A 27,987-nucleotide genomic window follows, 5' to 3' on the forward strand; every position below is an offset into this window, starting at 1 on the left:
TGACACAGATGGTACTGCAGCACAGTTGGGAATGAGGGACATTAAGTATTCTTGCCTAACTACATAAACCCGGGAAGGGCTTCCCTTCCTATGTTTACACAAGTCTTAGTTTCAACCCATAAGAGAAACTAGCTCAGTGAAATATGCCTCAATCACTCATACTTTCATTATAAATTATACCATAGCACTTAGCTGTCAGAAGCTTTTAAATTATAAACTGAAGAATAATCTTAACTATTAGGCTTAAAGATTATGTCAATAGTCATTTCCTGTGCACATGAATGTTACTGAAGAAACTCATGCATTCCCGCCCTCTCAGGACCAAGAAATATGTCTGTGGGGAGCTCTGGGGATGGACTTAAATCACTTGTCTCTGTACTGGGGGCCATTTAAAACAATGTGAGGCCTAAATAAGAATTGATTTTAAACATTCTTATTTTCAAATAGGTTCTGAAATTGCTCAATTTAAAAATTTTAAATGTGTTCTATTATAAGGAACCTCAATACTTTACATAGAGGGGTATATCATGTGGGTCAATTTTTTTTAATTGTTACATTCTTTTTAAAAGGCCTGTGCAAGATTGTTTCTACTCTGTATGCGACACATCTGTGCCTCTTGTTGATCTTAAGACCCTATACCAGAGTTGTCTTGAAACCTGGGCTATAACCAAGTGAAAAAAGTGTGCAATCACAGAAACAGGAGAGTCAAGAGAGGGAAGAAAGATGGGAAGTGGGAAGCTATTTCCAGTTCCTCCTTTCAGAAAGAGGAAGCCTGTTCCACCAGTGTCCGATCATTGGGGTATAGGTGTGAGGTTCTGGGACATACAGGAGACACTGCCTTGACAAGGAGACCTGACTTCAGCTCAAGACCAGAACAAGAAAAAAAGCTGCTTATGCTGTGCCACACCTAGCCTGAGAGGTCCAGAGAGCAGCCACACCGGGTCTCAGGGACAACTAGGCCAGGTGGTTCTGTTTCCCTCTCCAGCCAGACAGCCAATGCCAGAGGCTGGACAATGTCTAGAGTGACGGCGTTGATAGGAATGCCTTGACCCAAGACAGGAAACTTCTTGTCACCTTAAGAACTGCTGATCTCTTTCCCCAGCCCAAGCAAGCCCCACTTAGATTTATGGCCACTCTGGGGACACACACTTGGATTACATTAGTACCCTCCCTTCTCTTGTTGAAAGGAGCAGAGCTTCCTGCGAGAATGAATGGTGAGAGGAAAGAGCTTGTTACTCGAGATCCATGTTTAGTCAAACTTGAGGAGGGGGAAAATGGAGAGGTAAGAAGGGGTGAAGTAAGAGAGAAATTGTGGAAAGAGACCTAGATCCCACTTCCTAGTAGGGGATGAGTTTGGGATCACTTATGTGAGTGAATTTTGTTAGGGGATGCAATAATTTACTAAGGAGAGGAGGGGATCATCTATTTTTAATTATTAAACTGATTCAGTGGCCTAGTCACTGAATTAAGGGCCTCTGGTTAAGGGCACATTGCTCTTAGAATGAAATCATTGTGTACCTTTGAAGTCACAAAACTGACCTTCAGAATCTCTAGCAAGATAATGGACCTAAAATTCAAACTTTATTAAGAGAAGAAATCAAATTCTAAATCCCAAATTTACCCTCTATGTTTAGGAGCCAGATTGGAGGTGTATAGAGTTTTACTCTAAGTGGTAACAGAGAGAGGGAAGGTAGGGTCAGGGTGAGGGGCAGACGGGGAAAGTCTCTGCTGGCATCTGCCTTGGGTACAGTGGGGAAGAGTGGGGCAGGGAGGAATTGGAGACAAGGGCTGGCCTTGCCACGCTTCACTAGGCAGAGCCTGGGAGGCTGCAAACACTCAGAAGCGTTGGATTCTGCCCAGAGCCATGCCAAAGTGGGGGGCCAGGGAGACACCCACATATTGGGTAGTGAGAGGCAATGGCTGAGGGAGGAGACAGGTGGCAGCCCACAAGCTGCCACTGGGTGCAGAAGCTGCTGAGGGTACCCAGGCCAAGATGCCAGGGAAATGGCAGAACACAGGGCCCTCAAAACAGGAGATTGTAATTAGGACAAAGGGCCTCAGCAGTGACACCAGCACGACACCAAGGTAACAAACACATTATTTCAAAGTCAAGTCTAGACCCAGAGGACAGCATGGGAGCCTGCGGTCCCACCTTCTACCTTACGATACATAACTTCTCCCTGCAGCTACCCAAGGATCAAGGGGAAAGGGCAGGTAGGAAGCTCATTGAGAGGGGGAAATAGCCCTGATAGAGTTACAACTTTTACCTGACTGAATACAGGCATACCTCAGAGATAGTGGGGGTTCAGTTCCAGACCACTGCAATAAAGTGAATATTGCAATAAAGTCAGTCACATGAATTTTTTGGTTTCCCAGTGAATATAAAAGTTATGTTTACACTATACTGTAGTCTGTTAAGAGTTCAATAGCATTGTGTCTTAAAAAACAATGTACATACTTTAATTTAAAAATGCTTTATTGCTACCAAAGCCAGAGAAGGACAACACAAAGAAGGAAAGTACAGGCCAATATCATGGATGAACATAGATGCAAAAATACTCAACAAAATATTGGCAAACCAAATACAGCAATGCATTAAAAAGATCATACACCATGATCAAGTGGGATTTATACCAGGGACACAGGGATAGTTCAACATCCACAAATCAATCAGTGCGATACACCACATTAACAAAATAAGGAATGAAAACCACATGATCATCTCAGAAGACTCTGAGAAAGCATTTGACAAGATCTGACATCCATTTATGATAAAAACTCTCAATAAAATCAATATAGAAGGAAAGTACCTCAGCATAATAAAGGCCATAAATGACAAACCCACAGCCAACATCATACTCAATGGGGGAGAACTGAAAGCCATCCCTCCAAGAACAGGAACAAGACAAGGGTGCCCACTCTCACCACTCTTATTCAACATAGTACTGGAATTTTTGGCCAGAGCAATTAGGGAATAAAAAGAAATAAAGGGAATCCAAATAAGCAATGAAGAATTGAAACTCTCACAGTTTGCAGATGACATGATTTTATATCTAGAAAACCCTAAAGAATCCATCAGAAAACTATTAGAAATAATCAACAATTACAGCAAAGTTGCAGGGGACAAAATCAACTTACAAAAATCAGTTGCATTTCTATACTCTAATAAGGAAATAACAGAAAGAGAACTTAAGAACACAATCCCATTTACAATTGTAACAAAAAGAATAAAATATCTAGGGATAAATTTAACCAAGGAGGTGAAAGACTTATACAATGAAAACCCTATAAGACTTTTCTGAAAGAAATCAATGATGATATAAAGAAATGGAAAGATGTTCCAGGCACATGAATTGGAAGAATAAATACAGTTAAAATGTCCCTATTACCTAAAGCAATCTACAGATTCAATGCAATCCCAATCAGAATCCCAATGACATTCTTCATGGAAATAGAACAAAGAATCCTAAAATTCATATGGGGCAACAGAAGACCCCAAACAGCTAAAGCAATCCTGAGAAAAAAGAACAAAGCTGGAAGCATCACGATCCCTGACTTCAAAATGTAGTACAAAGCTATAGTAACCAAAACAGCATGGTACTGGTACAAAAACAGGCACATAGATCAGTGGAACAGAATTGAAAGCCCAGAAATAAAACCATACATCTGTGGACAGCTAATCTTCGACAAAGGTGCTAAGAACATACAGTGGAGAAAGGAAAGTCTCTTCAATAAATGGTGTTGGGAAAACTGGACAGCCACATGCAAAAGAATGAAAGTAGACCGTTATCTTTTGTCATACACAAAAATAAACTCAAAATGGATCAAAGACTTGAAGGTAAGACCTGAAACCATAAAACTTCTAGAAGAAAATATAGTCATTACACTCTTTGACATTGGTCTTAAAACAATTTTTTCAAATACCATGTCTACTCAAAGAAGGAAAACAAAATAAAAAATAAACAAATGGGACTTCTGCAATGCAAGGGAAACCAGGATCAAAACAAAAAGACAACCCACCAACTGCGAGAAAACGTTTGCAAATCATCTATCTGACAAGGGGTTAATCTCCCTAATATATAAAGAACTCATACAACTCAACAACAAAAAATCAAACAACCTGATCAAAAAATGGGCAGAGGATATGAACAGACATTTTTCCAAAGAAGACATACTGATGGCTAATAGGCGCATGAAAAAAATGTTCAACATCACTAATCATCAGGGAAATGCAAATTAAAACTACAATGGGATATCACCTTACTGTTAAAATGGCTATAACCACTAAGACAAAAAATAACAAATGTTGGAGAGGTTGTGGAGAAAAGGGGACCTTCATCCACTGCTGGTGGGAATGCAAACTGATGCAGCCACTATAGAAAACAGTATGGAGATTTCTCAAAAAATTAAAAATAGAAATACCATATGACCCAGCTATCCCACTACTGGGTATTTATCCAAAGATCTTGAAATCAACAATTCAAAGAGACTTAGGCACTCCTATGTTCACTGCAGCATTATTCACAATAGCCAGGACATGGAAACAACCCAAGTGTCCATCGACTGATGAATGGATAAAGAAGATGTGGTACTATAGATACAATGGAATACTACTCAGCCATAAAAAAAAACAAATTGCCCCATTCACAACAACACAGATGGACCTTGAGGGTATTATGTTAAGCAAAATAAGCCAGACAGAGAAAGGCGAACACCGTATGATTTCACTCATATGTGGACGATAAACAAACACGTAGACAAAGAGAACTGTTTAGTGGTTACCAGGGAGAAGGAGGTTGAGGAGTGGGCACAAGGGGTGAAAGGGTGCACTTACATGGTGACTGACAAATAATAACTTACAACTGAAATTTCACAATGTTGTAAACTATCATGACCTCAATTAAAAAACACACATACACAGTAAGAAAAGTATGAAACTAAATCCAAATCTTTTGCAGGATGAGTTGAAAGAATGTCACAAAAAAAGATTTTTAAACAAACAAAGAGAAAATACTTTATTGCTAACACAGGCTAACTATCATCTGAGTCTTCAGCAAGTTGTAATCTTTTTGCTGGTGGAGGGTCTTGCCTCGATGTTGACTGCTGCGGACTGATCAGGTTGGTGGTTGCTGAAGGTTGGAGTGGCTGCAGCAATATCTTAAAGTGAGATGACAATGAAGTTTGCCGCATCATTGACTATTCCTTTCACAAACAATTTCTCTGTAGCATGTGATGCTGTTTGATAGCATTTTATCCACAGTACAACTTCTTTCAGAAATGAAGTCAATCCTCTCAAATCTTGCCACTGCTTTATTAACTAAGTTTATGTAATATTCTGAGTCCTTTGTTGTCTTTTCCACAATCTTCACAGCATCTTCACCAGGAATAGATTCCATCTCAAGAAACCGCTTTCTTTGCTCACCCATAAGAAGCAACTCCTCATGTATTACTTTTATCATGAGATTTCAGCAATTCAGCCACATCCTCAGGTTCCACTTCTAATTCTAGTTCTCTTGCTATCTCTATCACATCTACCCTTATTTCCTCCGCTGAAATCTTGAACCCTTCAAAGTCATCATGACGGTTGGAATCAACTTCTTCCAAACTCCTGTTAATGTTGATATTTTGACCTCTTCCCATCATGATTGTTCTTAATGGCATCTAGAAGGGTGAGTCTTTTCCAGAAGGTTTTCAATTTAATTTGCCCAGATCCATTGGAGGAATCTATGGCATTTAATATTTCCTAAATAATAAGACTTGAAAGCTGAAATTACTCTTTGATCCGTGGGCTGCAGAATGGATGCTGTGTTAGGAGGCATGGAAACGTTAATTCATTGTGCATCTCCATCAGAGCTTTTGGGTAACCAGGTGCATTGTCAGTGAGCAGTAATATTTTGAAAGGAATCTTTTTCTTCTGAGCAGTAGGTCTCAACAGTAGGCTTAAAATATTCAGTAAACCATGTTGTAAACAGATGTGCTGTCACCTAGGCTTTGTTGTTCCATTTATACAGCACAGGCAGAGTACATTTAGCATCACTATTAAGGGCCCTAGAATTTTCAGAATGGTAAGTGAGCATTGGCTTCAACTTAACCTCACCAGCTGCATTAGCTCCTAACAGGAGAGTCAGCCTGTCCTTTCAAGCTTTGAAGCCAGGCATTTACCTCTCCTCTCTAGCTATGAAAGTCCTAGGTGGCATCTTCTTCCAATAGAAAGCAGTTTCATCTACATTGAAAATCTCTTGTTTAGTGTAGCACCTTCATTAACGATCTCAGCTAGATCTTCTGGCTAACCAGCTGCAGCTTCTACACCAGCACCTACTTCCCCTTGCACTTCTATGTTGTGGAGACGGCTTCTTTCCTTAAACTTCATGAACCAACCTCTGCTTACTTCAAACTTTTCTTCTGCAGCTTCCTCACCTTTCTCAGCCTTCACAGAATTGAAGAGAGTTAGGGCCTTGCTCTGGATTAGGCTTTGGCTTGTAGGAATGTTGTAGCTGATCTGATCCTCTATCTAGACCACTGAAACTTCTCCATATCAGCAATAAAGTTGTTTTGCTTTCTTATCATTTGTGTGTTCACTGGAGTAGCACTTTCAATTTCCTTCAAGAACTTCTCCTTTGCATTCACAACTTGGCTAATTGTTTGACGCAAGAGGCCTAGCTTTTGGCCTGTCTCAGCTTTCGACATGCCTTTCTCACTAAGCTTAATCATGTCTAGCTTTTGATTTAAGGTGAGAGATGTGTGACTGTTCCTTTCACTTGAACACTTAGAGGCCATTGCAGGGTTATTAATTAGCCTAATTTCAATATTGTCGTGTCTCAGGGAATAAGGAGGCCCGAGGAGAGGGAGAGAGATGGGGGAACAGCTGGTCTGTGGAGCCGTCAGAACATGCACAACATTTATTGATTAAGCTTGCTATGTTATATGGGCACGGTTCACGGTGCCCCAAAACAATTACAAAAGTAACATCAACGATCACTGATCACAGATCACCATGACAAATATATCAATAATGAAAAAGTTTGAAATATTGCGAGAATTACCAAAATGTGGCACAAAGACATGAAATGAGTAACTGTTGTTAGAAAAATGACGCCAACAGACTTGCTTGATGCAAGGTTGTCACAAACCTTCAATTTGTAAAAAACACAACATCTGTGAAGCACGATAAAGCAAAGTGCAATAAAACGAAGTGTGCCTGTATTTAACTGTCTGCCTACTTGGCAGATGTTCTTCCTCTTCAGGGGTGGGGATCCCTGAACAAGATGAGGATGCATACAATATGTAAAGAAAGCTACATTATTTCTCTCACACTTGAGTCATGGTGTGGACATTTTAACCCAATTACACCATTGAGATTGACTATCTGTATTGACAGTTTGCATCTTAATTGTGCAGTATTCCATTTTGTTTGACCTTATAGTTTAGAACACACCTAAATGATTGAATGATGATACTGAGGACATTTATGGACCTTTGCAGATGGATTAGGGAAATTCACAAAATATGAGAAGCTTGCCCATAATTGCCCAGCTAGTCAGTGGCAGAGCAAGGATGCAGACTCACGCAGGCTCTGAGAATCTGGTTCTCATCCTCTCTGCTAGGCTGCCTGCCCTGGTAGCTGTCTGGGTGTTTCAGGCACTCCAGTTTGCTACCCCCAGTCCACTTGGAAGACATCCTTCTTTGCCACAGCTCTCTCACTGTGATAAGCACTTGGCTCAGTGTCTGCCCTCAATACATTTCCCTTGCTTTTCCTCCCTTTCTCCTCAGCTCACATAGTTGGCGTGAAATAATAGCTGAGAAAGTGAGAAAGCTCAGTGTGGGTCAGGTGTGTCTTCTGGCTGGTTAGCTCTATTAGATGAGCAGTTAGAGATGACAAAGGGAAGCACGACACAAGAAGCCATAAAGGAAAAGCTAGGTAATTTTGACTATATAAAAATAAATTCATAAAAGAAAAAAACATAAGGTGAAAAGACAAAAAGAGGATACTAAGGAAAAAAGTCACAACACATATAATAATCACAGTACCAATTTCCTTTATATAAAATTAGCTCTCAGAATTTAAAAAGAAAAAGGCCAGCAACTCAGAAAATTCCACAAATGGTATGAATAAGCAGTTCATAGAAAGAAATCAAACAGCCAATATCTTTATGAAAAGATACACAAACTCACTCATGGTGAAGAAATATAAATTAAAAAGCAATGAAATAACGTGTTTCACTTATCAGAATGATACAAACTATCCAGGTATAAGATATAATACAACATAGTGATTATAGTTAACGATACTATACTATATCGTATATTTGAAAGTTTCTAAGAGAGTAGATCTTAAAAGTTCTCATCACAAAAAAAAAATTTGTAACTATGTGAGGTGATGGATGTTAACTAAAATTATTGTGGTAATCATTTCACAATATAGACAGGTATCAAATCATGTTGTACACTTCAAACTTATACAACATTATATGTCAACTATATGTCAACACAACTAGGATGGGGGAATGGTTAGTTGGACTCAGAGGGTAAGTGATGGTGACTAATTTTTCTGGCATGTTGGAATTAACTTGTTTTAACCAGGCCCATAATGCTTGAGCATGTACGTTTTTGATGAAGCTGAATCTCTGTAATTTTTATCCTCCTGCCTTTTTTTTCCCCTCTCCCAGATAATACTAAATAGAGGAACGTGAAAAAAAAAAGGGATGATCCAAATCTAAAATATCCATTTTTGGTGAGAGTGAGGAAATGAGGACTGTCGCACTGTTGGAGTATAAACTCTTTTAAATACAGTTTGGCAGTATCCCTAAATATTTTCAGTGTACACACTCTGACTTAGCAATTCCAGGTTAAACAATTCCCCTAAAGATTTACTTACTTTCACAAATGTATGTAAGAATAATTACTATAGCTCTTCATCATCTTTCGCCTCACAATTTGCAGATTTAACAGTTTTCCCTGCCTTGAGAACGGGTGCACCGAAGTACCCTATCAAAAACGCAAACCTGAGGATGTAACACGCTTTCTCAAATCCCTTCAATGGTTCCCCATCATCTGGGAGGATGTCCAACCCCTTAACCCCAACCTATATCACCCCCCTTATTCTCTGCCACTTCCTATTTTACGCTTTAAGTTGTTGTAAACACAGACACACACACACATGCTATTTCATGCCTCGGTGGCTATATCCACCAATCATCAGTTGATCCAGAAATTTTTTTTTTTAATACTATGACATGCATTGTTCATTGCTTTCTATATCAGTTAGGAATTGCATTCAGCCACTAATAAGAAAGACCTAACCATAGTGGCTTAAATAAATTACGACTTTTTTCCTCTCATGTAAAAGAAATCTACAAGCAGGCAGTCCAGGACTGCTAAGATGGCTTCTTAAAGTTATCGGGGTACAAGTCCTCTACTTATTTCTCATTGGCCAGAAGCGGGTCACAAGGTCACTCCGAGGTGTAAGGAGGGTATATCGGTCTTGACTTGGTTGGGGTATTCACTCTAGTTAGCTTAAAAAGAAAGGGGCCTATTATAGGGTATTAGTGACTTGCAGAATCCTTGGGATGAAACAGACTTGGGCTGGATTTATAGGAACAATTTCCGGTCATTCCATGGAACTGGGCTGGAATGACCAAGGCATTCCAAGGCAGCTGGAACTTCTGCCATGATCTGAACTCTGCCTGCCAAATGGGAAGCTGCCCCCACAATGGCAGCCTCCCGAAGCATGCTGCCTTTGCTGCGCACGTCAGCAAAATGGATGCCTTGTGGCCTGCTTTTCTCCCGACATAACTCAATTTAGAATTCAGGTTTTTATTGGCAGGACCTAATTCACATCCAGAATCCTAGCTGCAAGAGACTTTTGGAATATATAATACTTAGCTTTTCATTCTCTAAAGTACAGAAATGCAGATAAAAGGAGGCTGGAATAATTATTGAGTGAGCTAGTCCCCAGGATCCACCGCAGGAGGCAGAGAAAGCAGGAAAACAGATTGAAATAACTGGCTCAGCTCTAGAACTAGGCACATAACACAAACAAAATCAGGTTCCGTTATCAGGGAAGAAGGCTGGGGGTGGCTACCAGACAGCAACAAGCGTGTCTGCCATAGATACGCACAGTCTTAAGATATCAAGGAAGGCTTTCCTGAGAAGGCAAAGAGGGACAAGAACACTCTAGGCATAGGGAAAAGCAAGTGAGAAAAACATGCTGCTTTGAATGAAAGCCTGTGGAGAAGGCGAGAGGGTGGTGAATATATCACGTATATTATTTCATTTAATGCTCACAAAAATCCTGGGAATAAGTACTATAGTATTCCTAATTTTCAAATCAAAGAGGACCTTGAAAGACACATTAAAGGATTTGGATTTAAGAGTAGCCAGAAATGTTTCATAGAAATGCAGTGTTGGGTGTTGGGGAGCTGTTGGAAAGCACAGTAGAGTGTAGACTTCCAAACAACGTAAAACACTGTAAATAAAATTCAAAAATAAAACAGACTGGAAAAAGTTATTTGCAATACATCTAACTGTTAATTGACAAAAGATTAGTATCCAGAATATATAAAGAAATCCTATAAATCAATTTTAAGAATTACAAATAATCCAATAAAAAATTGGGCAAAAGCTGTGAAGCCTATGATTTACAGAAGAGAAAACCTAAATGATTAAAAGTATACCAAATTTTTTTTTGCTGAGGAAGATTATCCCTAACATCTGTGCCAATCTTCTTCTATCTTGTATGTGGGTCGCCACCACAGCATGGTGGCCAATGAGTGGTGTAGGTCCGAGCCCAGGAACCAAACCTGGGCTGCCAAAGTGGAGTGCACTGAACTTAACCACTAAGCCACAGGGCCAGCCCATGAAAAAAGAGTTTTAAGGGAAAAATAAAACATATGTAAAGTTATCTTTTCAATGTCATGGCAAATGCAAATTAAAATAACAATAAATACCATTTCATATTTATCAGATTGACAAAAATGTTTAAATTCTGAAAAGAGCAAGTTTTGACAAGGGTGTAGTACAACCACTTGGAAAGCAATTTGACTATATTAAGTAGGAAGATGCATTTATCCTTCAATCCTTCAACCTAGCAATTCAACTTCTAGGGACAATGGTGTGCTGTGAGAGCCAACTTAACTATTCAAGTATTCAGGTATCTGGTGAGCCAGTTGTTAAACAGTAGCTTGAAATCAGCCATGATGGAAATATTTACATCGTGGAAATCTGCATATGCTACAAATCAGGGTTTGGGGTTTTCTTTTTAGATCTTGTTTACCAAAACACCACTAGACAGAGAGAGAAATTCTCATGCATATGTCCAAGAAGGCGTTGTAGAAGAAACACTCAGAATCTACACTGTTTAAGCTTAATGGGATGTTAATTTCAGGACATGATTTGTATTAGATCATCACTGAGGTACAAATAACATCGTAATTTAACCTTAGTTTGATTTTTTCAGTTACTCCCACATTCTCAACTCCCTATGTAGTCATTCTTAAATAATTTTTTTAAACAGTGAGAAAAGTGTATTATTTCACGTAACAAGAATCCTATGCTGGAGTGGCTCCCTGGCTGGTGACTTTGGTGACTATTTGATGTCTGTAAATCGCTGGTCCCTTCTTCTTTCCACTTTGCCATCTTTACCAAGCTCCCTTCATTTAACAAGAGGGATGCAGCAATGCCAGAAATTCTTTCACAGATGATAATAGCAGGGGAAGAAGAGCTAGTTCTTCCTATATGTGTCTTTTCATCAAAGAAGAAAACTGTCCCTGAAGTCCCTTAGCCGACTTCCCCTCAGTCCCATTGGTCAGCTCAAATAATGTTAGTAACATTCCACTACATTCAGAACTTGTCATAGGATTTAAGTGGTTGTTTTCAAGGCTTACTCTTAACAAAAAGGCTAAATTTTTAAACAGAAAAGGAAAACCCTAGCATCTCATGTTGACAATTAAAGCCACTCATTATTTTAGATCCGGGCAGAAATCATAAGTAATTTAGGTAATTTTCACCAAAATTATCTCAGTAAAGTTCACGTACTTCAAGTGTTTAAGAATCAACTTTCATTCAGATCAGTGCTCTATTTTCTGACAATTTAATGTATTTTTCACAGATTTGGAACTTTAACCTTGACGAGGTGTATAAATGCTATGATTATCTTAATGTCAATATTATGTTTAAAAATAATCTTGCTGAGGTAAAAGGATCTTATACATAAAAGTCATGCATTTCTGACTAAGGTCATTTACATTTCTCTTACATTAACTCTATTTTAACACACTTACTATTGAGCACGAGAAAGCACAGGCATGTGGTTATTATAGCCAACTTCCTTCTAGGTCCAGCCTCATTTTCTCTGCAAACGTCTAGGGAAACTAGGAAGTTCTCAAAATCACTCACTAATATGAAAAAGGACTGAAGGTCAAATGTATTAATTTACTAATGAGATTTACATGTGTCAGTGCAGACTATAGATTCTGACAGCTTATAAGAAAATAATATCCTGGGGCTGGCCCGGTGGTGTAGTGGTTAAGTTTACACACTCCAGTCCAGTGGCCTGGGGTTCACAGATTCAGATCCCGGGCACAGACCTAGCACCACTTGTTGAGCCATGCTGTGGTGGCATCCCACATAAAATAAGGGAAGATTGTACAGGTGTTAGCTCAGCAACAATCATCCTAAAGCAAAAAAAAAAAAAAAAAAGAGGAAGATTGGCAACAAATGTTAGCTCAGGGCCAATCTTCCTCACAAAAAAAAAAGAAAGAAAGAAAGAAAGAAAATAATATCCTATATGCCCTGAATCTACACATATGTCTAGCTACAAAATGTAAACTTTCTAAGATAATCCTAGTTATATTATCAAAGAATAGCTTTTTTTTAAAAGATTACTTTTGATAAACTGCTATATAAGAGTTAAACCATGAAACTTTTCCCTTGAAGTTGTTTTAGTTGTATTTGCAATGGTGAGTGTTGACTCAGTTCAACAACTTAAGACCAGCAACCCCCAGGGATGCGCTCATTGCTGGAAAATACCAAACACTTGTCATACTGCCAGTCAGGGGTAAATGAGAGTGGTGGGCTGAAGGGGCAAATCTTAGGAATGGTCTGTTTTTGCAGTCAGAAGAGAAAATGTACTACTTTAATAATTTTTTAAAATGTAATCTAATTATAAAATTGCATACACATAATAAAAATCCAAACAGTAGAGAACAGTACATGATAAAAATAAATCACTTTCCCCACAAACTCCAAGTTTCTCTCCCTAGAGGCATGCATTGTAAACAGTTTCTTTTGTAACCTTTCAAAAATATTCTACCCACAATCACAGACGTGCGTGTTCTTTTTATTGAACCAAAAATGAGATTTTACTAAGTACCTTCTGCACCTGACTTTTAAAATTTGATATCTTGAAAAATTTTCCAAATCAGCACATACAGATCAATGATTCATTTTATTCATTCAACAGATATTTATTAAGTGCTAAAGACTGTATTAGGTGTTAGGAATAAAAAGGCGGACAAAACAGAAAAGGTCTTTCCTCTCACAGAATGTATATTCCAGTGAGAGCAGCAAGCATATATAAGTTAAAAACAAACTAACAAACAATTTAATTACAGGTTATGAAGGAGACCAGAAGGGAGACGTTTTTATAGTGGGCCCACTTTAGACAGGTGGGGCAAGTGTCGCCTTAATGAGAAATTGACATAGAAGCTGAGATCAAAGAAAGGAAAAAGTCAGCCATTCAAAAATCTGGGTCAATGGGTCCGGCCCCGTGGCCAAGTGGTTGGGTTTGGGTGCTCTGCTTCGGCGGCCCAGGGTTTCGCCAGTTCGAATCCTGGGCGAGGACATGGGACCACTCGTCAGGCCATGCTGTGGCAGCATCCCACATGCCACAGCTGGAGGGACCTACAGCTGAAAGTGCACAGCTATGTGCCGGGGGGCTTTGGGGAGAAAAGGGACAAACAAAATCTTTAAAAAAAAAAAAAATCTAGGTCAAGAGAATTCCAGGCAAGAGCAAAGGCCTTGAGATGTGAAAATTGTTTGGCATGTTCTAAAACTAAGAGGAAGCCAAGTTGACTGGTGTGTAGTAAGAGAGGGGGAAGCAAGAGATGAGGTAGGCCAGGTGAAGGTGTGGATATTTTTTCTCTTTTTTTTGTGAGGAAGATTGGCCCTGAGCTAACATTTGTTGCCAATCTTCCTCTTTTTGCTTGAGGAAGATTGTAGCTGAGCTAACATCTGTGCCCATCTTCCTCCATGTTGTATGTGGGACACCATCACAGCATGATTTGATGAGTGGTGTGCAGGTCTGTGCCCAGGATCTGAACCTGCGAACTCCAGGCCACTGAAGCAGAGTATGCGGATCTAACCATTACGCAACCAGACCAGCCCCCTCTTTTTTCTCTCTTTTTTTTTCCCCTCCCCAAAGCCCCACTGCGTAGTTGTACATCCTAGTTGTAAGTCGTTCTACTTCTTCTTTGTGGGATGCCACCACAGCATGGCTTGATGAGTGGCATGTAGGTCAGTGCCCAGGATCCAAACCAGTGAACCCAGGCCGCCAAAGCAGAATGTGAGAACTCAACCCCTTGGCCAAGGGCCCGGCCCCTCTTTTTCCTCTTTTTTTTTTTTTTAAAGATTTTATTTTTTTCCTTTTCTCCCCAAAGCCCCCCGGTACATAGTTGTATATTCTTTGTTGTGAGGCCTCTAGTTGTGGCATGTGGGACACTGCCTCAGCGTGGTTTGATGAGCAGTGCCATGTCCGCACCCAGGATTCGAACCAACGAAACACTGGGCCGCCTACAGCAGAGTGCGCGAACTTAACCACTCAGCCACGGGGACAGCCCCCTCTTTTTCCTCTTTTAAGAATATCTTTTATTTTATTTTTATTGTGGTAAAATACACAACGTAAAAATTACTATTGTAACCACTTTTAAGTGTATGATTCAGTGGCGTTAAGTACATTCACAATCCATTCACAAACCATCACCACTATCCATTTCCAGAGCTTTTTTATCATCCCAAACAGAAACTCTGTACCTATTAAACAATAACTCCCCATCCATTCTTCACCCCAGCCCTTGGTAACCACTCTTCTACTTTGTACCTCCACAAATTGGCCTGTTCTAAATACCTCATAAAAGTGGAATCATATAATATTTTATCCTTTATTTATTTGTATATTTATATACAAATAAATTTATATATTTATATTTATATATTTATATAATTTTTAATAATTTATATATAATATATATTATATGTTGTATATTATATATAATTTATATTATTTATATAATTACATTATATTTATATAATATATATGTTTATATATTTATATATTTGTTTATATATTTATATATTTATATATTTATACATTTATATATTTATTAATATTATTTATTGATATTTATAATTATTTATATTTTATATTTCTATTATATAGAAATATAATATATATTAAATATTTTATTATAATATTTATATTATATTTCTATTTATAATTATTATTTATATTTATTATTTAAATAATATATATTAAATATGTATATTTTTATATAAAATTAAATATTTATGTCATTATATTATATATAATATATACATATTTATATAATATATATAATAAAATATAAACATATTTATATAATATATATAATTTATTTATATATAATATATAATATCCTTTTTTGTTTGGCTTATTTCACGTAGCATAAGGTCCTCAATATTCATCACATTGTAGCATATATCAGAACTTACTTCCTTTTTAAAGCTGAATAATATTCCATTGTATGTATAAAGCACATTTTGTTTATCCATTCATCAATTGAAGGACATTTCGGTCGTTTCTACCTTTCAACTTTCACAAACAATGCTGCTATGAACATTGGCATATAAGTATCTGTTTGAATCTCTGCTTTCAATTCTTTTAGGTGTATATCCTGAAGTGGAATTGCTGGATCATAGGGTAATTCTATGTTTAATTTTTTGAGGAACCGCCATACTATTTTCCACAGTAGCTGCACCATTTTACATTCTCATCAGCAATGTGCAACAGTCTCCATATCTCTGCCGACACTTGTTATTTTGTTGGGATATTTTTGACAATAGCCATCCTAATGGATATGAAGTGGTATCTCTTTGCAGTTTTGATTTACATTTCACTAGTGGCTAGTTATATTGAGCATCTTTTTCATGTGCTTATTGGCCATTCGTATATCTTCTTTGGAGAAATGTCTATTCATGTCCTTTGTCCATTTTTGAACTGGATTGTTTGGTTTTTTTCATTGTTGAGTAGTAGGAGTTCTTCGTATATTCTAGATAGTAATCTCTTATCAGATATATGCTTTGCAAATATTTTTTTCCATTCTGTGGATTATCTTTTTACTCTCTTGATAGCGTCTTTTTATGCACAAACATTTTTAATTTTGATGAAATCCAATTTATCTATTTTCTCTTTTGTTGCCCGTGCTTTTGGTGTCATATCCAAGAAATCATTGCCAAATCCAATGTGATGAGGATATTATCCTGTGTTTTCTTCTAAGAGTTTTAGAGTTTTAGCTCTTAAGTTTAGGTCTTTGATCTATTTTGAGTTAATTTTTGTATATAGTATCAAGTCAGGGACCAACTTCATTCTTTTGCATGTAGATATCCAGTTTTCCCAGCACCATTTGTTGAAAAGATTGTCCTTTCCCCATTGTATGGTCTTGGCACCCCTGTCAAAAATCAATTGACTTATATGCAAGTGGATATTTTTTAAGTATAATGAGAAGTTATTGACAGTATTAATCAAGGTTATCAGGCACCCCTGAGTTTCTACATTGACTTTCTTAAGTCTCTTTGAAGGTGATAGACTTGTAAGGGAAAGGGGAATTCTAAATTCCAAAAACCCATTACTAATAAAGCAAAGCTTAAAGGAGTAAAAATTAAGTTTTGCATAGGAAGAGGAATCTCAAGAGATGACTTAATGGAAGTTTCCATTAGAGAGGAAGAAGAAATATAAAGGCTTCAATAGAAAAAGAGAAAGAGAGAAGACGAGAATGAAAGGTTAAAAGTCAGAGATACGTTCATTACCTGCCTCCACCCTCAGCATTGGAAATGGTGGTCAGAAAATCCATGAATCTTGACTTCGGAGGTGAGATTTGGGGTGGACATGTAAATTCAAGCAATGTCAATATATGTTTTTATCAAAAGAAGTGGGAATGGATACTGGACAGCCAAAAATGAATAAATAAACTGTATAGAGAAACTAGAACATGTTTGTATGCTGCTGGAATGGTCCAGTGGTAAGGGAGAGATTGATGAGGCAGAAGAGGGGAAACCTGCAGGAGCTAGTCTCTGAGAAGGAGAGAAGGGTCAGGACCAAGCACCTTTGATAGGAGGAGGGATACTTCGGCCAGCAACAGGAGGGCAGAAGGAGGAAGTGGGCCCAGAGGGGTGCGGACTTGATGGTGAGTGCCCATCTGATGGCTGCTATTTTCTCAATGGAGTGAGAGGACAGAATGTGCCAGCTACCACTGTACTGTCTTTCATCTCCAGATTTACTCCTCTTGACCTGCTCTGCTATAATGGAGCTGGACCACGTAAACATTTCTCCTTTGCCAAGGGCACAGTGTTAAGGCTTGTCAGTAGAGGCTGCTGAAGGGAGACTCCAGGAAGAAGGAGCTTCTCTTCCTGGTTCTTGTTTGCTCCTCTTAACAGGTTCCTGCAGTGAACTGTGGCCAGCAGCACGTAGCACCTCCCTGTGGGTAGTTTCCCCTAGCAACTCCAAGGGTGGCTTCCCAGCAAGTTCTGCCAATCCGGCATCTCAGTGAACTTCTCTGCCATTCAGTGAGCCACAAGGTCTGGAGTGACCTCTACCAAATCTGTTTCTGTTAGGTTCTGCCTCAGCTTAGAGACGGGGGGGGCTCCCTATTTCTGCTATTTCCACAGTCTTTAGAATTCTCTTTTTCTCTTAATAGGTAACCTGTTGTTATAGTTAATAATTCTTTATATTAAACTTTTCCTGTTTAAATTACTGTGTGGTTTCTGTCTCGTCAGGGACTCCGACTAATACAATAAGTTATCAGGCAAGAGTGAAGGGGAGAAGAAAGAAGTTTGAGGAGAGAGAGAAGGCTGAAGTAGTTTAAAAGAGGGAGTAAATAAATTTCCCAGGCAAGAGTAGGATTTCTATTCCATTGTATGGATGTACTATAATTAATTTTACCAGTGTCTGGACATGTAGGCTGTTTAAAACACACACAAACACACTGTGGATGTCTCCTCTTCTGATCTGTCTACCTGTGCTTTTGGAGACATTTATCTATTCCCTTCTGCCTCTCTCCCTCCTCTTTTTTTCCTTTCCTTTTCTTTCTTTCTTTCTTTCTTTTTTTTTTTTGACTGCGGATTCTCTGAAAAGACTACCAAAATAACTGTTGGTAAAGCAATGCCAAATTTATCATTTATCACAAAAACTTGTAAAGGAGGGAGGTTATCCCTTATTGGAGAGTAAGAGAGACCACTGCCTTGGCAGGCTAAAAGCATCTCAGATGGGCAGGGCAAAGGCAGAAGATTTATGAGTTTTCTGAGGATCTGGTTCAGGATGACTCTTTCAGTGTTGATGGGGCTTATTGGGTTTGGGAAAATTTCATGACATAATCCACGTAGACCTAGCTGGTGTGGGATTCAAAGAGAATTGTGAATAGTAAATAGTCATAAACCTAGTTGAGTGATCTGTGGTCCCGAAAAGGGCGTGTTTATTCTCCTAAGGGATAATTGAGTAGGTCTATGGTTAGAAAATAAAAAGGCATTTTCTAGAATTTGAATTAGGTAAAGTTCCTCAGATATAAGAGCAAAAGCAAACTTCATATAAGAAAAAATTGATAATTTGGATTTCATCAAAATGGAGAACTTCTCTTTGAATGACACCGTTAAAGGAATGAAAAGACAAGATACAAACTTGGAGAAAATATTTGCAAATCATATCTGACAAAGAACTTGTATCCCAAATATATAAAGAACCCTAGAAACTCAATTATAAAAAGACAAACAACTCAATTTTTAAAATGGGCAAAAGATTTGAATAGACATTTCATCAAAGAAGACATTCAGATAGCAAACAATCATGTAAAAATATGCTTATTATTCTTTAGGGAAATACAAACTAAAAGCACAATGAAATACCATTACACATCTATTTGAATGTGAAACAAAAAGACTGACCACATCACGTGTTGGCAGAAACATGAAGCAGTTGGAGGCCTCAAACATGGCTCATGGGAATGTAAAATGGTATAACCACTTTCGAAAAGAGTTTCTCACAAGGTTACACATACACCTATCATACCATGCAGCCATTCCACTCCTAGCTATTTACCAAGAGAAATAAAAGCACATGTCCATACAAAGACTTATATATGAATGTGCATAGTAGCTTTATTTGTAACAGCCAAACACCGGAAACAATCTAACGTTCATCCGTGGGTCAATGGATAAACAAATTATGGGATATCCATGTATGGGAGTATTACTCAGTGCTAAAAAGGAATTAACTGTTGTTATACACAACAGCACGGATGAATCTCAAAATAATTATGCTGAGTGAAAGAAGCCAGGTATAAAAGAGTACAGACTTATATGAATTCCATTTAAACAAATTACAGAAAATGCAAACTAGTCTACAGTGACAGAAAGCAAGTCAGTGGTTGCGTGGGGATGAGGTTTGAAGGCGGGGTTGGGAGGGGGCATGAAGGAGAAGTTATAAACGGGCAGGAGGAGATGTTTGGGGGTGATGAGTATGTTCTTTATCTTTAGTGTGGTGATGTTTCACAGGCATATACCCATGTCAAAACTTACCAAACTTTTCACTTTAAATATGTGAGATTCTTTGTATATCAATAATGCTGTGTTAAAGAAAAGTTATCTTTGAGGCAGAAGTTAAAGTGAAGTTAAAGAAGTTAAAGTGAAAATCTGTACTCATTCTCACTCTCAGAATTTCCACATCCTCCTTCACGCCCCTGTAATGTTCTCTCTCGTAGAGTAATTAGAAAAGAGTTCGTGAGATTCAGTGATACCCCCAAACCTTAAAGTTAAGATTACCCATTGCGGCAAGCACTGTTGATGGCCCACCCAGCAGCCATCCCCTCTCCTCTTTCTTTTCTGCCACAGCCCAGCTTCTCACGTTATCAGCTGATAATGCCTGGACTTGCAATCTAGGAATGGTCAATGGCACCTGAAGGACATTCTGGGAAAGATTTTCCACCCAGATTAGAAAAGAAACACATGAGGAAAAATGTCCCTCTTTCCTGCCTTTGGATGTTGTAACAAGAAGATGTGATGTTTACAGCTGGGGAGCCTTCTTGCAACCATGAGGGGGAAATCAAGTCTCAGACAAGTTTGCCACAAACCAACAATATTGTGCTGCTGAATTAACCAACCCTAGAACTAGTTACCTCTGGATTTCTTGTAATGTGGAATAATACACTACTCATTTTTTTTTTTAAAGATTGGCACATCTGTTGCCAATCTTCTTTCCTCCTCCTTCTCTCCTCCTCCTCCTCCTCCTTCTTCTCCCCAAAGCCCCCCAGTACATAGTTGTATATTCTAGTTGTGAGTGCTTCTAGTTGTGGCATGTGGGACGCCGCCTTAACATGGCCTGATGAGCAGTGCCATGTCCGCGTCCAGGATCCCAACTGATGAAACCCCAGGCCACGGAAGCAGAGTGCGCAAACTTAACCACTTGGCCACAGGCTGGCCCTCACTACTCATTTTTTAAAAGCCATTTAATTGCATATCTTCTTACTTGCAGTTGAAAACAGATATTTATTTAATGAATGATATTATTCATCAATTAAAATAACTGACTTAATAATCTGAAAATGAGTGGCTGCAGAGTTTTAGGAACACCTAAATTTTAGTCATGGAATTTAATTATACCTGGTCTGAAAAAAGAACATACTAAGTCATTAAGGCAGTGGCCCCTTCCATATTCTGTCCTCCTAGGTCAGGTATCTCTTGGAAGCAGGGGCTAATGAATGCCATGAGAGCTCCCGCAGAAGGAGGAAAGGAAAACATATAGCAGTTGGGGAGCCATCTTGTAGGGAATTGTGGCAGAAGTGTCCATGCTGGTCTCCAGTTCCTTCTCATATGGCCCTGGGCACTGAAAACTTGCCTAAATTTGATGGGTGCAGCATCCAAGCTCACCCTCCCTACACCATTCAGTAATGGTGGCTCCCACACCTGCCCACCCAGTTGTAGGTGGAGTCAGTTGCCCAGGTTGTAGAAGCAATATTCAGTCAGGAGTCTTTGACAACAGGCTGAGGACCAAGCCACCACTGGGCGGAAAAAACAGTGCCCACTTGGGGCCCCAATCAAACCATTTTAAACCCCTGTAAAGCATTCAACAAAAATTTTATATAGAGAAGAATCCTTCGGTAAAGTGAATATGATCACAATTCATTTTGCTAGGTTTAGATTTTCATACCGCGTTTCTTTGAGGCAAATACATTTCGTACTGGATTTTGTATTAATTCCTTAGAGTTCCAGTTGTTAAAGGAAAGAGGACGTGTCTTTTACTGATTCAGTTGTTTAATTGTATGCTTTCACGTGTATTCTTCCTGGCAACAAGATCATCAACCTGTCTCCTCCAGCACTGGGCCTGGTGCTTTGCAGCCAAGACTCAAGATAGTATAACGACTGAGATAAACAAGAAAAATAAAACACAAAACACGAAAATCAAAAGCAAATTTTATGTTTATAAACAAGCAGGTGACTGCTTTATGAATTTTTTTACCGTTTATTATTATCAATAATTATTATTACCATCAATAAATTATTTTTATTATTATTATCAATTAAAAAAGAGTAACAGTAGCTATTGTTATAGAGGAAATAGCTTCTCTTTCTGGTAACTGGTTCTTGTGTGTGTGTGAAGGAGTCGACTCCAGATACCCTTACTCTAAAGTGGGATGTCCAGTACCACGACTTTTTAAGCACTGAACTGTGAGGGAGTAGACGACCAAATATAACGTACTAGGAACGGGTGATCTTTTCTTTTTAGAGCATCTTCTGCTCGCTTGGATCCACTACAAGCGGGTAGATTAAACACTTGCAGACCCAATGAAATCGCTCTATGGGAGGTCCTCATGAACCTTGAAAGCCTCTACGGAAGTTCCAAAACCCGTCAAAACAAACTTGGGGTGTGCCGCGCCACCCCAGACCGAAACTCCCGGGGAGACACCGACAGTCAAAGCCTCCCCCTCCAGCCACCCGGCTCTCCACCGCGCGGCGCGACCGGCGGGCGGGGCGGGGCCAGGGCCCGGAAGGGGCGGGGCGCGTAAGAGCCTCCGCCGGGGCCGTGCTTTCTTTTCCCCGCGGCCGCCGTCGGAGGCGGGCCTCTCAGGCTCCTTGGGCCATGCGGCCCGGGCGGCGGCGCCTGCCGGCCCCTTCCCAGGCTCGTCCAGGTGGGAGTCCCCGTGGTCTTAGTTCCTCCTCTCTTTCTGCCAGGAACCCGCCTCGGTCCTCGGGGCCCTCCGCCCTCTGGGCCCCGCGCCTCCGTTCGGGCGGCCTCCGTCCGTTGCCCGCGAGGTCGGCCCCGGAGGCAGCCTCCCCGGCCTCCAGTGGACGCGGCCGCGAGCTTTCCTCCTGGCTGCCTGCGCAGTCGCGTTTTGTGAGTAACCGCCTCGAGTCCTAGCTGGCCTTTCTCTTTAGTAAACGCCGATTTCGACTGTTGTTGGCTCGGAAACTAATTAAGGGCCTTGAGTGACTCGGTTCCGCGGCGGCTGGAGGGTCGCCCGGTGCGTCCCGCCCCGCCCGGGCCTTCGCCGCGGCCCCCGCCCGCATCCCGAGTGAAGCTCTGCGTGCGGCCCAGACGGTGCCGGCCTCCCTTCACGGGCGCTCGTTTGTCCTTACGGAGCATTTTATAATGGGGGAAGGGATTCTCTCAGGAATCAAGACAGCCTTTACTTAACTGTACTTTGTGATTGGCTTTTTAAATTGTTAACAGCACAGTTTACCCACTAACTGAGTTGTGGTCTCGACAGGGGAGAGGTATTTGTCGGCCTTTGTTTCTAGGTCTTCTTTGTAAAGATGCTCTAAAGACGTGCCACTGGCGTTGGAGAACAACGTGCACAGTGTAGAATAGGCCGCAAGTGCCCGCTCTCCTTAGATGGTTGTGTTTAACACAGGGACGTGTATTTCTGGACATAACCCAGAAGACACTGGTCAACAGCTGGGAGACTGGAAGAACATGCTGCCTTTCCAAAAACAAGTTATAAATGAAGACCTCATAGATGGGACTTGCTATGGTCATGTGGGGTTTCTTTCTTCCCCAAATTTGAAATACCTTGCTTCATTTAAAGCATCTTCACGGTTAACTGTCAACAGGGCAAATGTGATGGCTTAGTTTTGTTTGGTGTTACAGTCATCCTTATTTTTGAGGCCTAAGTGGTTTGAATCCTATTTTCATTGCTAAGTGTTGGAATTTTTTAAGTTTTACAAATTAAATATTTGATAAAAATATTGATAATGCGGGTAAGCCCTGAAGCATATTAAATACACGAGAGCCCACCAGTCCATTGAAGAAGTGGAATATTTCAGTACCATAGCGTCTGTTGTTTCCCTATCCCATTCCCCTGCCTTCCATCCTGAGGTGCCCGTGGCCTAGGAATGTATGTCCAGTCTCTCGGTTTTTTGAAGTGGGTGAGATAGATAGCAGTTTTATTATACATTATTTATCCCTAAACATTCTTTTTCTTGTTTTAGGCTTCACACTAATGGGACTATGCATGTAGTTGTCAGTAGTTCCCATGAATCTTATATTAAACTGAAATTTCCCAAGTTGGAATTAATCATAACCAATACTTTGTCTTCCTAATATTGATTATGTGAAATATTTCAGCATTTCAGGACTTGAAAATGATAAATTGTTTTGCAAGGTCCAGCATTTGATGTGTCCTCATAAATCATTTTCAGTACCTGCCTAGTTCAATGACTTTCCCTCCTGGGGAGCTGTAGGACATGATCTGTGCCCCTGGCCATGCCCTTTGCAGTCCTTAAATGTGCTTTCAGGCAGCTTGGGACAGTCATTCCACAGGACTGTGTCCAATAATGATGCCAACATAATGTATCTCGGCTCTAAAACTGTTAGATTTGCTGTTGTAATGCTTTTAGTTGGAGGTCTGCACATTTTTAAAAATATATCTAACCTTTAACCTGGCTCATACCTCATCCATGTCAAGCTCTGAGACAGAAAAGCAATGGCTGGGTACTCATTAGGACCATATCATGTCTTAAAATCAATACTGCCACAGTAAAGAACATCATAAATGTATCCACCATTTTTCCTGCCCGTGCTAATGAATCCATTTCCAGCTTGGAAAGATCATTTATGGAATTATTAGGGTCTAATCAATCAAAAGGACTAACACATACTCAAATCTTTATAGATATTTTAAATTGGGGGATTACCAGTTTTGACTACCAGAAAAGTAGAATTAAGCAGTATTTACATTCTTTTGTTCCATTAGAGATGTGTTAAACAACAGATAGAAAATTAACTCCACTATATAGTCTCAATGTTAGTAGTTTTAAAAGTTCCTTGGGAGCCAGGAAGATTGCAAATGTTGTTATGTTTATGGTTCCTGATAAGAATGGAAAAAAATCTTATTGGACCATTCTTTCATATAAGATGCCAAACAAACAGATGGGAGTCCAAATGAGAATTCACAGTGGGATATTTAATTTCCAGGTGCACCAGAGCCTATGAATTTTGAAGATGAATGAAGGTCATGATAAATGTTTTCCAAAAACTTGAGATAGAGGATGGCTTTGAAAAAACCACTAGGAGCACAACAACATGTATAAGGTACCAAGTTAATATTAAATTGTGTGCTTTTTAAAATGTATTTGTGGTATTCTTGAAAAGCAGTACCAAAAATTAATACATTTTTACATAGATAGGTTTAATAACTGGCACAATGATGACTTAACTTTTTGCCGTTTACCCAGCTGAGGGTTTCTTTGAAGACATAATTTTAAGACTGAGATGCCAGTAATCTATATTGATTATGTGAATTACTCAAATATAATGTGGTTTTTTAATTAAAATGAGTGAAATATTCTTTTCAGTTTATAGGTAGCTGCAGATGAATGTCAAAGTCCTTAGCTGTGCTGTTGAAAATTCCTTCATTGCCTCAAGTAATTATGATTTATGAAGCAACTACATCTACTTATAATTCACAGGTATCTGATAAACTCCAAAGGGCTGGGGCCATTTCCTGTTAAAGTTGCCTTTGTGTGTCAGGGTATGATTTTCTTTGAGTTTGAGTCTGGAATGATTTTCACTGTTGGTTTCTTTTTGTTTTTCTGAGGTTACCACATTTTGGAAGGAAAAAATGAAGAATTGGTCAAGACGACATGAAATGATGAAAATTAGTATTTTATTTAACATTGATCACCTCACAGTAAATTATATAGGAAAATAAATGTTTGACTACTTTTGATTGCTGGGCAATAAAGTCTTTAAAACATATCAACTCTTGAAACAGCTATTCTCATAGTCACTAGTCAGACTTGTTTTTTTTTGTTTTTGTTTTTGTTTTTGTTTTGTTTTGTTTTGTTTTTTTTGGAGGAAGATTAGCCCTCAGCTAACTACTGCCAGTCCTCCTCTTTTTGCTGAGGAAGCCTGGCTCTGAGCTAAGATCCGTGCCCGTCTTCCTCTAGTTTATACGTGGGAGGCCTACCACAGCATGGCTGCCAAGCAGTGCCATGTCCGCACCCGGGATCCGAACCAGCGAACCCCGGGCCGCCAAGAAGCGGAACGTGCGAACTTAACCGCTGCGCCACCGGGCCGGCCCCTCAGACTTGTTTTTTAACATACTTTAGGGGTAGTATGTTCTTCACAATAACTAGGGTTTTTGTGGACAATAAGTCTCTGAGGTGGCAGGCAGCTGGGGAGAAATTTCTAGTACCTCCAGTTCTCATACCCTTTCTTGCCTACCTTAGCGGATTCCTGGAGAGGCCCTAATCACTGCATATTCACTATGTGGACTTCCCCTTTAGAACCTGCTATTGGACCTGAAAAACTCCTAAACTCCTTAATGAATTGCCCTTTACAAGTCAAGGTTTCACCTGTGACCTACAGATTTTTTGTAAATTTAAAATTTTTATTAATTTGCTTTCACCTTTGTGAACCAAATAATCCTAATCCTAGTACAAATAATAACAACATGCTATATTAAGGAAGATGGTGACTGGACAGTCTAGTCTGTCCAGGAATGGAGAATTTATAAGAATTCTAAAACTGAGCTGAATTCTTACCTCAGAGAAGACTTAGCTAAATCTTCCTTTTTCCCTGTTGAGGCCTTGCTTTTATCAGGGTTCTAATTTCAGTATGTTAAACCACAGTATAAAATGTGTACAGTGACATCTCTGTAGTCACTTCCCATTAGAGGCAACATTTGAAAACCATTTCCCTGCAGTGTTTGATATTGGTCCTCCTGTTTCAAAAGAACCTTAACACTTCACAATTGTAAAATGGAGGCCATTTTATGGATCCTAGTTTTATAAAATAGAAATGTTTTCCCTTCATCCCATAGAGAACCAGAAAAATAATATATAAGAAGGCATAAAATAAAGTCTTAACTACAGAATTGTAATATGTAAATATTTTGTTTTTAAAAACTAGTTTTGCCTTCTGAAAGCTAACGCTATAGTCTGGCACTAGTGGATATTCAATAAATATTGTTGAGTGAATGACTTGTCAAAAGTTCTATAGAGAGTGAGCTGTCCATGAAGCTGTGTGAAGTATCAGTTTCTGGTACTGTGGTAGTGTCTTGGTTAATAAGGTGGCAATTTTATGATGACATTTCCTTTTAGTAAAATTATCTTTCATTAAAGCTTTGAAAAATAAAAATAAGGATTTTGGGGATTTTACAAGATAAGTATATTTTCTCATGGTATCCTTACCTTTTCAGAACAGATACTTCGCTCCAAAAATGAAGACTGGGTTTGCAAATTGTTTTCTTGTTTTTTTGGTATCTTGTAACCAGTTAGGTTTAAAGAGCCAATCATTGCTCCTTGATTTGATGTAAATTACTTTTTTCTGTGTAACCTGGCTTATAGAAAATGGAAAATTCCAAAGCTTTTTCCTGACTGCGTAATTAGGGCTTCCAAAATGATATATATTCATATAATGGCTATGTCAATATCTAGTTAAGCATGAAAAGTCTTAAATTCAAGGCTGCTGATTATAAAAATTGCTGTTGTTTACTCATCAATTTGTCAAGTTCACAAGCACAAGAAAAAGTGGTTTAAAATAATTGGTAGGTAAATATTCTCATTTAAAGTGTTATTGCCACCTTGTGACAAATGGAGGGAACCATGTAAAAGTTACCAGTTACCAGTTTTTCATTGCTGGGTTTGCAGCATTTATATTTTTATCTGTTGACCACTGGTATACTTGGCTAACCAGAAGTTTTTTTGTAGGATTCTTCTAAGTTTTAAATTTCTGCTCTTGGCTTTGAGGTTTGGATTAGTGTTTATTTCATTAGTAATTAATTTGAAGAGATCATACTATATTTTTCAAGATGGGATTCTAATGTACTCCTACACACAGTATTACCTGAAGCATTACTTCAGGATCACTCACATTTTTTTCCACTGCTTAAGTAGAAATGAAGAAAAAAATTTTCTTCAGATTGCCTATTCATCACTAGCGAAAACAGGAGTCCCAGGTCCATAAGTGGCAATAAACTGTTGGAGTTGTTGTTGGCACTGAGTCAGATACATATCCCTTTGCTCTAAATTTTCTTCATTATACAGTTCAAATGGAAATACTGCATTTGGAGCAACACAAAATACAGTGGCCCCTAAGTGAAAAAAGGAAAAAAATGTAAATGAGGCATACTCCTTGAAATACTAAATAAGAAATCACATTTCAAAATATTCTAGTGAAAGTTTTAAAATTAAGTTCTGACCTACTTAGTAAAGTATTTCAGTAATTATTTAAATCTGACCTTTTTTCTT

At 39.0% G+C, this 27,987-nt stretch overlaps 2 protein-coding genes and 1 non-coding gene across 8 annotated transcripts in view; 2 read left to right on the forward strand and 1 right to left on the reverse strand.

Moving 5' to 3' along the window:
• Positions 1-1,207: 1,207 nt before the first annotated feature.
• Positions 1,208-25,492, forward strand: LOC103555260 (uncharacterized). Its single transcript, XM_070632431.1, has 5 exons — positions 1,208-1,282; positions 22,121-22,630; positions 24,710-24,826; positions 25,090-25,203; positions 25,332-25,492. Exons 1-3 carry the CDS (start codon positions 1,208-1,210, stop codon positions 24,725-24,727), a joined length of 603 nt encoding a protein of 200 aa, XP_070488532.1. The 3' UTR covers positions 24,728-24,826; positions 25,090-25,203; positions 25,332-25,492.
• On the forward strand, positions 24,930-25,014 carry LOC139085376 (small nucleolar RNA SNORD87). Its single transcript, XR_011543648.1, has one exon. It is a non-coding gene; the product is annotated as a small nucleolar RNA SNORD87 (small nucleolar RNA).
• Positions 25,384-27,987, reverse strand: part of MCMDC2 (minichromosome maintenance domain containing 2) — a 40,900-nt gene continuing 38,296 nt past the window's right edge. For all 6 annotated transcript variants that reach the window (XR_011543370.1, XR_011543371.1, XM_070631538.1 and 3 more), the window contains one exon: positions 25,384-27,830. Coding sequence is in view for 4 of the 6 variants with exons in the window: in XM_070631538.1 (XP_070487639.1) it covers positions 27,664-27,830 (167 nt within the window). In the remaining 2 variants the exon portion in view is untranslated. The remainder of the gene's footprint in view (positions 27,831-27,987) is intronic.

Source organism: Equus przewalskii, chromosome 8 (genome assembly GCF_037783145.1).
Source record: "Equus przewalskii isolate Varuska chromosome 8, EquPr2, whole genome shotgun sequence".
NCBI lineage: Eukaryota > Metazoa > Chordata > Mammalia > Perissodactyla > Equidae > Equus > Equus przewalskii.

Excerpts from the sequence above, each read along its gene's own strand:
- LOC103555260 (XM_070632431.1), top strand. The coding sequence starts at position 1,208 with ATGAATGGTGAGAGGAAAGAGCTTGTTACTCGAGATCCATGTTTAGTC. Across the intron at positions 1,283-22,120 it reads AGGAGGGGGAAAATGGAGAG|CCTCTACGGAAGTTCCAAAA; the intron begins GTAAGAAGGGGT and ends GAACCTTGAAAG.